Source organism: Micropterus salmoides, unplaced genomic scaffold (assembly GCF_014851395.1).
Source record: "Micropterus salmoides isolate LMB-PRFRI ecotype aquatic unplaced genomic scaffold, ASM1485139v1 Ms_hic_scaffold_8, whole genome shotgun sequence".
Lineage (NCBI taxonomy): Eukaryota > Metazoa > Chordata > Actinopteri > Centrarchiformes > Centrarchidae > Micropterus > Micropterus salmoides.
Window position 1 is genome coordinate 31705515 of NW_024044570.1, and position 10845 is coordinate 31716359.

Genomic DNA, 10845 nt, shown 5'->3' on the forward strand with positions numbered 1-10845 from the left:
TGGCAAACAGGTCTTATACAAGTCTTTAGTGCGGAACGCAGAAATCTCAAGACCCTCTTGTTAAATGACAGAGCTACCCACTAATCCACGATGAGTACTGATCCTAAATAAAGAATTGTAAATGTAAGAGTGAGGGAAAGGTAATCAGGTAAAGGTAAAATGCAGATTAAAAAGAGGGGTTGCAGAGGCAATGAGAAACATAAAGCCTTTAAAGTGTAGTTGAAAAATAACAACATAAAGTTTCACATGGGAGTCCAACACAGAGACCTTTTGCTAAGGTCAGCAAATAAATAGGTTAACCAGTGGATGTCTGCTTCTGTCTGTAGTGGACTATTAAATGAATAAAATGACTTCTAAATATTTATTCAAACTATCTATACTTTTATTAATCAGTAGGAATCAATGTATGTCCAGTAGGCCCATTACCTGGCTAAACATTAGGAAAAAATTCCCTCACATTATGTTAAAGGTGACATGACGGAAATTCGTGGTAGAAAGATGTATGAGGCAATGACCACATGCCCTACTTAGAGTGACCAAACATGTAGCATTGATGGTCTGTGGTAACCTCACTAGGAGCACGTTTTCCATCGTGTGTATACGCAGCCACATAAAAGGTGACCACAGAGACATTGACCACAAACTGGCAATCAAAAAAGGAAGACACACAAAAATCATGGCATCCAAACGAAAACAGAATTTGTGGTCACTAAGTGACTATTCAGATCTCAGATTTCAAAGAGCAAAGTCCATCCATCCATCGTCAACAGTTTATTCTGTGTATAGGGTTGCTGGAGCCAATCCCAGCTGACATCAAGCGAAGGCGGGGTACACCCTGGACAGGTCGCCAGTCCACATATTCAAACAACCACTCACACCTAATGACAGTTCAGAGTCTCCCTGTTACTTATACATTGGTAGTTAGGTAGATTTTTTTTTGTCACAATATAACAGGTTATATAGTGAAAATGAGTTTGAAACTCCCTTCTGCTACATAGCAGACAATATACATTAATATAGAAGCAATTATAAAAACGATAAACAGAAATAAACTATATATTCAATGCAGCAGTGCTGAGGATAAATTTGAGCCGAAAAGTCTGATAGCTTGGGGGGAAAAGCTGCTCAGAAGATCATTGGTACCCATCTCCCAAGCATCAGTGATATCGGTGAGGTGAGGTGCCTACGCAGAGCCCAAAGGACACTAAAGAACAGTACCCACCCCAGGTACAGCCTGTTCACCCTGCTGCCTTCTGGGAAGAAATATAGTTTCAGCTGCTGCACCACCAGACTGCAGAACAGCTTTTCCCCCAAGCTATCAGACTTTTCGGCTCAAATTTATCCTCAGCACTGCTGCATTGAATATAGTTTATTTCTGTTTATCATTTTATAATTTTTTCACCTGATAATGAAGTCTGTAACGTAGTTGCTACTCTGTATCCATGGTAACACCAAGACATGATGACGTTTTAACATGCTGCCTTCCAGGACTGTCTTAAATGCAGTAACTTGGATTGTCTTTTTTTTTAATAACGCCACTAATCCAACACAGCATATTCTGTGGCAGTAAGAAGTACCGTAGCAGTTTAAATGGTAGGCTACATTTAGGGGTTACAGAGCACAAAATGCATAAGTAACAACTGATACTTTAATTGTTACATAGAAATATCAACCTAAGGCATATTAAGTCTGTAGGCTAACTTGGTGGAAACAAACTACCAACGTTTGGCTTTCTATGTGTCATTCTATGTTATAATGGTGTGATAAATGTTATTGTTGCAAATTATTATTAATATTATCATATCCACACCAAAAAGCCTTTAAAAATGTGGAGTTCACGCGGGACCTGAATGTCGCACCACTTGTAGGCTACAGGAAAGTTCTCGCTGTCAGAGATTCACAGCTGGACTCTGCTGAGTGTAAAGTACAGTGGAAGCTTTACCTTTACAGTAAGTTATCCCATGCAAATATTTCACTACACTATTAAAATGTAACACCATTAACTTAAATGATAGCCTACGGTATGACTTCATCGTTGTTTTAAATCGAAACTTTATGAAGGGAGGTGAAAATAATAGGCTACTTATAAGGTTATAACGCTTATGTGCATATTCATTTAAGAAAATAATAAATGTTACCTTTTATTTTGTCACAGAACAATTGTGTTCTCTTTTTGTCAATGCTCCATGTCAATCATTTAAGCCTAAATCCTGTTGTGTAAATAAACAGGCTACATGTGATTTGGAAGAATCAATAGGGCAATGTGTAACCATGGCCTACACGTTGTGTTTGTCCCTGTGCCTGCCTGTGTCTTGCATCCCTCTGTTCGCGTGAGTGTGCGCGCGTGGGCTGATGGCAGTTTGATTAATCATCCTTACTACATAGCCTACTGCAAACCAGGTGTTTCAGAGATTAAAATAGGACAAACGTGCCATAACAGTATCCCCGCCCCTCTGCTGGCCAGGAGTGAATAGCTTCAGTAGGCCTAGGTCTGTATTATTCGCTTGTCTAACTTAAAGTTTTCTGGCCGCCGCCAGCAGCAGCAGCAGCATACAAACCGATACCAAGCCCGTCTGACGCTACAGCTGCTTGAAAGAAACATGGGACCCGCGGGACACCTCTGCTCGGTCCTGCTGGTTGTATTTTTGCTGGGCCTTCGTCACTCCTCAGGTTTCTGGATCATCAACGTTGTCTTCCCGCCCAGCGCCAAACCCAGAGTAGGCCTACAAAGCAACATCACTCCACCACTCATTCTAGGTAAGTGTTATGGTTAATTTAGTCTTTAATACATGAAATTTAAACCTGTCTTTAAGGACTAATAAGGCTTGATTACCACATGGGCACAACAGGGGGCCTGAAAGCTCCATACTCAGTGTTTCTGGTGTGTACTAATTTAATTGAAAATTTAAAGTGCAATACCAACTGACACCATAAAAGCTATTTAGGTGGCTTGTTATTTCAGTTTTGTACTGAGGGTACTTGTTGCATAGTCTGTCTGATTGATTAACTGACTGTTAGTTTATTGATGTCTAGGCTATCAGTGAGGATCTACACTGTACTCTGTACATTTGACCCTGTATTTTACTTTTTTTGTTTGTTTCCTGCTTATCTAGGTCATACTAACATCTGATTCAGTGGTCATGCTCTTCATTGCCCCCCACACTCCAGCTGCAGTCTGTCTGAACTTACCATGAATTTGACACATATGCCTTTCTCGAAGTCTTGATTCCTTCTCCCTCTCATAATAATTCTCTCTTATGGCGTGTCATTATCTCAGGTCTTCTACTTTTCTTTTGTTACATTGAGGTTTTAGTGAAATGTTGTTCTGTACAGTGTTGTAGAGCTCCTTTGTTTTAGGTCACGGCCTAAAAAGGCATAAGATAGCAAGCTAGAAAGCCTGCATAAATAGGTTTTAAAATGTAGCTTGACAAGAGACCCAGAGTGAAACCCCTTAGTTTTATGAGACGCACGTTTTGCTCTTATTTGTAACTGGTCAGCAGGTGTCACTGATTGTATGGAAACAATTTGGTAGGCTGAAAAATAAGTTATTTTTGAGAAACTTTCTAACTGGTATCAGACACTAAGAGCAACAATAAGACTTCGGACCAGCCTAAAATACCTTTGTGGAAGTGGCCCCAGCTCTGTCCTTCAGAGTAAGTCAACCAGGAATATGACTCTTATAGACCTTACAGGATCCAGTTCAGCCAAACTCTTTATGAGGAAGTAGTGGTGCAAAGTTTTCTGTCTGTATTAGACTCCAATGTGTTGTGTTTAGATGGAAAGATGAGTGTTACTTTAAGTTTTATATTAGGATAATAAATGTTCTTCAGGTATATGGATACATATTGCTATATACAGCATCAACTATAATTAAAACAACGTTATCAGCATTACACTTAATTATATAAGTGTGTGAAAAACCATATGCAGACTAATATACAATGAAATGACAATGGTATTAACTCTGTGTCAATAACTGGCCTTTAGATGACTACATAATATAAAAGCTTCACCCAGTTGCTCTGTCTATGACATCAAAACGCAGTAAAATAATGTGATATACAGTAAAAACATCTGCACAGCCTTCTTCATCTTCTTTACACATATATCAGGTGTATCAAGGTTTTTAATCAAGCTTGCTGTCTACTTCCTCTGAAGACATCACGCAGCTCAGTATGTGTGACTGTTTGACATTGACGTGCAAAGTATAATATTAGTCAAAAATGAGGGGTTTTGTGTTCACTGCCCTTAATATGAATCAGATTTAGTTCATTTTAAGATGACACTACAGGACATTTTCTCTTCCAAACGCTTCTGACTCATTGTTTGCAGTCAAAAGGTCATTGTTCAGATTGGGATACACGCAGTCTGTCGCAGAGGAGGACAGCCAATCAAGTGTATGGGTTTCAGACCTATAATGGTTGCTATGACAAAATTACATTGTGACAAAAATAGATAGAGTACATTTTGTTCAAGGGCAAAAAGTGTAAAAGGTGGTTTTCCACATTCTGACAAGTTGAGAATTCACTTGCAAATATCTGATAGATAGATCTTCAGATTCAGTTATGAAATGAAGGAATGTTACAAAGGCACCAAAGTTGGGATTGTACACACTTTTATTATATTTATGTTTCCTACCTGCAGCTCCCAGGTATGCAGAGCAATTTCCCTGTTATGCAGTATTAGATGAAAATAAGACCGTTCCAAATATATTATTTATATAAAAATAAAATGCACTAAGCAATATGTTTACATTAACAATAAATCAAATGCCTATGTGTAATGTGAAAGGTGTCAAATAGGGATGCACCCATGGGATTACCACCCAACTCTGCAGCTCTCCTCAGCTTTAAAGAGGATTTTAGCATCTTTCAGCTCATTGTTTTAGTTTCTGGACTGCAGACACTGGTTAATTTGACTTGTCGCTGCTTGCATATGTCCGCCAAAGAGAGAATTCCCCCTCTCAACTCTTCAAAGAGTTTAATTTCAATACTTTTTGGCCGTAAAGGAAAATCTGTCCAGAAAAAGCCATGAATCTGACTGTATGTAGCGGAACAATGTTTATTTTCTGTCCCCCTATTACATTCAGCTTCTTGCAACCCCTCAGATTACGACACCCAGGTCGGGAACCACTGACATACAGTATACGTAACCGTTCATAACCTTGCACTGTGATTCACTGACGTGTATATATGTGTTTGTGTGTCCAGTGCCAGGAAACTTGGGGAACCGTCTGGAAGCTAAGATAGACAAGCCCACACTTGTCCACTGGTTGTGCTACAAGAAAACTGAACACTGGTTCCCCCTGTGGATTGACCTCAACATGTTCATGCCTATTGGCGTAGACTGCTGGATTGATAACATTAGGTAACATTGACTGACTTTTAATCTCTGCATTGTGGCTGTATCACCATTCACATTCAAGCAACTTAATGACAAAGTTTTCTCTGTACCTTTGCTCTATAACTTTGCCACTGATGTTGTTGACAGATGTTGCTGCACATTTGGAAAATATTTCAGTTCCTTGGCCTAAAGTTGAAGACATAAAGTCTTTCATGCCGTGTTTCACCGGTGTTCCCCCTCCTCTATTTTTTTATTATAGGAATGTTTACATTTTCTCTTCCGTTTTGTGATCTCCTTTCAAATTTCAATATTACTGTGTGTGATGAAGGGTTTAGGATTGTGTTACTCTGCTGCCAGTCTGGTCTAAGCACTCACTACCAGACAGAACCACAATATTGTTGTTTTCCTGATATTATTAGGGTCACGCTAACGTTTTTGCCAAACTAGACTCACATGACTGTCTACATGTGTGCCCCAGACTTGTTTATAACAGAACGACTCGGCGGTCATCCAACTCACCTGGAGTGCAGGTGCGGGTGCCAGGATTTGGGCAGACATATCCCGTTGAATTTCTTGACTATAACAAGCTGGCAGGTGAGAGGATACATCTGTACTGTAGATTCTGTTATCTTTCCATGCATTTCTTTGTTGACAGAAATGCCAAAAGGTTTCATGAAAGCAATGATGTATAGGGTATAGGGTTCCTACGCTAGATACTGTAATGAAATATCTTAAATACACTTTGTGTTTTTTTTCAGGTTATTTTCACACTATGCTGCAACATTTGGTCCAGATGGGCTACACCCGAAATGAGACAGTCCGAGGAGCACCGTACGATTGGAGATTAGCTCCTAGTAAGTAGCAAAACTACACACGCACCCTCACATCCACCCTCACACTGTAACTGGGCGAAGACTTTGCATTGAATATCTAGTACAATGTCATAACACACACTTACCAGTGGAATTTTCTTATCTTGAGAGAATATGTAAATATAAAAGGTTTGGAGCCTGTAGACCAGCTCAGCTTGTCCTTTTTAAGAAATAATGTCCTGTGTAGTTTGTATTTGGGACACAAAAAGGAAAAACACACATGAAGAACAATAAAAAGCCAAATTGTTACAAATGTGGCTTCTATCCCCTGCTAGATGCGTAATTAGGCCACCATTTGGTAGCATGTAAGCTTTACAGTTACAACTTTATAATTATGTGTCAGGTCTGTGCGTTTGTGAGCTTGTTGCAGAGTTCATCCGACCTCACGTGGGCAAAACGATGAACACAGCTTTAGAGAAAAACTCGATTTATTCAGGCCAAACTCTGTATCATTATTTATGCTGATGATGAGGATACTTACTGACTGTACATTATGCAAGTTAAACATGCTTTTAGTGAAGTTCCACTAGCCTGCTACCCTCCTGTCTACCATCCTCCCACAGATGAGAATGCAGAGTACTTCACTCAGCTGCAGGACCTGGTTGAGGAGATGTACAACCAGTACCAGCAGCCGGTTTACCTGCTGGGACACAGCATGGGCTGCCACTACGTCCTCTACTTCCTCAACCACCAGCCTCAGGCCTGGAAGGACAAGTACATCCGTGGCTTCATTTCCCTGGGAGCTCCATGGGGCGGTGCTGTTAAAGTACTTAGAGTCCTGGCGTCAGGTAATGGCAAAATACTTGGATCTGCACCTGGCACTGGCAATACAACAAAAACAATACTTATCTCTATTACTAACAACTTCACAGTGTTAACTTAGTGGAACATTAACACAACAATACGATTTGATTGATATTTTATATTTGATCCATTTAATCAAGAATGTCCTGCAAAACTGTACATTGTTGCTTCTTTTATTTGCACCTGTAAGTGTGATTTATAACGCTCCTGTATTTTTGCCTTACCAACCATTGTAGGTGAAAATGACGGCATCCCAATGATTTCCAACATCAAGATCCGCGAGGAGCAGAGGATGACAACAACTAATCCCTGGATGCTGCCATCTGTGGGAGCCTGGCCAAAGGACCACGTGTTCATCTCCACGCCGAAATTTAACTACACCAACCAGGACTACCAGCGCTTCTTCACAGACATCAACTTTGAGGACGGCTGGTAACTAACACCTTTATTGTTATTACACAGCCTTGGTTGACAAAAGCTGTGCTATTACCCACCTTAGTTTTAGATGTAATGTACTCCTGAATCAATCTAAAGCCTAGTTCACACTACACGATTCTAAGCCCGATTTGCAGGGTGGAGAGCTTGGCGACCGTCAGGCTGCGATCAGGGGTAAATCCCTCGGCGGTCGCCAGTTGTTATGTGTGAGCTACTCAACGGCGCATCAAAACGGCTCCGCGACACATTTCTGACACATCACATTTTACGTGATTTACGTTTTCTTGACAAAAACGTAGCATGGTTTGGAGAGATGGCAAGTTGTGTAGTCTGAACAGCACAGCAATCGTCCGATACTGAAAGTCTTGTAGTCTGCCCGTGCCTTAAATGACTCAAATGCATTACAGAAACATTTCCTAACTGCTTGTCCTAACTTAACTCAAGTTTCAAAGACAGGACCAATCCTATCTTCCTATTACAGAAGCAATACCTAAACTGGTGGCTGTGTCTTTTGTGTTTATTGCAGACCTAGTATCTTATCTTAACTTCCTAACTAGAACTGTAAACTAAATTTTTTAATCAGCACTCCTGTCCTGTCAGGCCTGTATCTATGTTCAGAATGCACAAGAGACTGTCTGTGTTTTTGACTTCTAACTTCACTTGTCCAATTTAAGCTACAGTTTTAGCTTTGATGAGTTGTAGGCATTAATTGTGTCGGTGGAGGAGAGGAACCTGACCTGTTTGGGAAGTTTTCTTCTGAATTATCAGCCAAGGATAACGATTTGAACGGACGTAGCACACCCATCAAATTCAAAATAAATTACCATTAATACATGGTCCGGGAAATTTACAGATTTATCATACAGTTTGAGTGTCCTTTCAATCATAATATTTCAGTGTTGATGTTGTTCCCCATCTTCATCGTAATTGCCATACAGAACAAAAAACAGTGGTGCTGGAGAATTTAGGACAGGGTCTATGCCATACTAACTTAGGAAATTCTTCAGTTAGGACGGTTGTGTAATAGTTAAATTCCTATCCTAAGATAAGATAGGATGTCATACTTATGAAGTTTCTGTTATGAATTTCAACGTGGTTGCATTTGCGTTGATACATTATTGTGAGGAATAGCAGTTACTGAAACTTTAAAGCCCCCATGTGTAGAATTTTCATGTGTTGAGAGCATCAACAGCGTCATTTTGATGGCCAACATTTTTGTTTGTAAAAATGTCTTATTCGACACGACCACTGGGAGATGCCAAAGTTACATATTACATTACAGTTTAAGTTGATATGGCAAATAGTTTTCTAGTTACACATCCAGCAGATACAGAGCAACATTAGCAGTCATGTAGAGTTGTGATTTTGGCCTATATTCACTTTAGTTCCGTCTGCTTTGTCTCCACCATCTCCTGAGGGGAATATCTGGCTCTTTAGCTGCTAAATGGTTCCTTGAATTTTCACTCAGGAGCAAAAATCAGCATTTAAACTTGACACTTATCGTGATAATAATAAATATTGAATGGTATGAATTTTTTTTATCGTGATAACAGTTTTGGCCATATTGCCCAGCCCTACTAGTACATTATGTTAAAAAAATTGCTGTCAAAAGGCTTTTCACTAAAAGAGGGAGATGTATGAAATCTAATAAATGTCCTCAGTCGGATGGTTGGAGCTGATGACTACAAGTTTGAAAATTAAAGAAATCGGGGACTGCGTGTGTGAGTTTTAAATAAGTGAGTTTACCAGACCTCTGTTGCCCTCTCCTCATCTCTGCTACTGCTTCTCTAAGGTGTTCATCAATACAAACAACCCCATTCACAAGTAGTCATGTGAACTATTATTAATGTAAAAATATTAATTATTACAGCTGTAAAGTTTTGGTTCTTGTACCACTCTATCCCTTATCCTCTTGTTGGTTTCAGGCACATGTGGGAGGACACCAAGAACCTCACGGGTGATCTCCACCCACCTGGTGTTGAGGTGTGGTGCATGTATGGCGTGGGGCTTCCAACTCCAGTAACATACATTTATGACGAGGACTTTCCTGACGTGGACCCAGTGGACTTTGTTTATGCCGATGGGGATGACACAGTGGACAGCTTTAGCATGAGACTTTGCAAACGTTGGGTGGGACAGCAGACAAACCCGTTCATGTTACAGAGTACCGAGGGCTGGCCCACCTGAATATAGTGTTCCACGAAAAGGTGCTCAGCTTAATCCAGCATATCCTGGAGGGCAGATCGGAGACGCCCAGAGAGGTTGACGTCCGATCTGGAACTGACTAGCAGACAACAGCATGTAAGAGTTAAAAAAAACAAAAACACATGGAGTGCTGGATTTTTACATAACATACAAGTTTGTCCAGCTGTTTGTTCAGCAAAAAAAGAACATCCCACATTGCTCCAACATTTATTAACAACCCCTCTTAGCTCTAGTAAGTGCAACAGTTCCAAAACAATATGAACTTGCAAGTAATATAACCCTGACCCCCCTCCACCCAACCATGACACCCTTATCTAAACTGAAGGAGAATAACTTGCAGTATGGCTTTGACTCTGATCTGTTTATTTCTATTTCCAAGCTGTGTATTTTGTTGTATCCCCATTGGATGTGATGGTGATCATGATGAGACTTACAGTGGGTAATCATGGTATACATAATTATCGCCATAATGACAAACATAAGAGTGATTTCTTTTTGTGATGGTTCATAATGTAGTTTCACCAGGTTTTCGTCAGGCATAGACAGGTCTTGTAACATATATCTTTACAAAAGTACACAATTGTGCTTTGTCTACTTTTGATGTATGATGAAATAATCATCACATCATTTTTTTGTGCACACACACACACACAAACACACACACACACACACACACACACACAAAGTAACACAGTCATATTCTGTATAAAAATATAAAAAAATGTTTTTATGGTGTGTGATGTCACTGTAATATTTGGATTTTTGTTTAGATATCTGTATAAAATATTTTTAAAAAATAATTATAAGATAACATTTTGCTCAGGCTAATATACCTTAGATTATACACTACATTAAACTAATGTTGTGAATTGACAGGGATATTATATACTGTCGTGTAAACATGCCAAATGTGTTTGAATGTTTCAATTTACAATAAAGCATCTAATGTCACAAGTCACTTGTGTGAAATGAGGAATTTAGATCCAGTACAAACAAACCACACAAACCGATTACATCTGCAGTCGATGACTTTTGACTTGAAGTTACGTCTCCGGGTGGATTGCTCTGTAATGCGGACCTCGTGATCAAAACCTTCTTATTGACTGATCATCGTCAATAGCCACATTCTGGTAAATCTGATCAGAGGGCTTCAACAGCTAACCAGAAAAACGCCGCTGAACATCTA

At 39.7% G+C, this 10845-nt stretch overlaps 1 protein-coding gene across 1 annotated transcript; it reads left to right on the forward strand.

Annotated features, from left to right (window-relative positions):
* The first annotated feature begins 1816 nt into the window (after window positions 1–1816).
* lcat (lecithin-cholesterol acyltransferase) lies at window positions 1817–10617 on the forward strand. Its single transcript, XM_038706207.1, is given in 9 exon segments — window positions 1817–1949; window positions 2538–2757; window positions 5211–5367; window positions 5822–5937; window positions 6102–6197; window positions 6779–7003; window positions 7256–7451; window positions 9380–9594; window positions 9597–10617. Coding segments are annotated over 8 exon segments (1308 nt in total). The 5' UTR covers window positions 1817–1949; window positions 2538–2600; the 3' UTR covers window positions 9743–10617.
* Window positions 10618–10845: the final 228 nt, after the last annotated feature.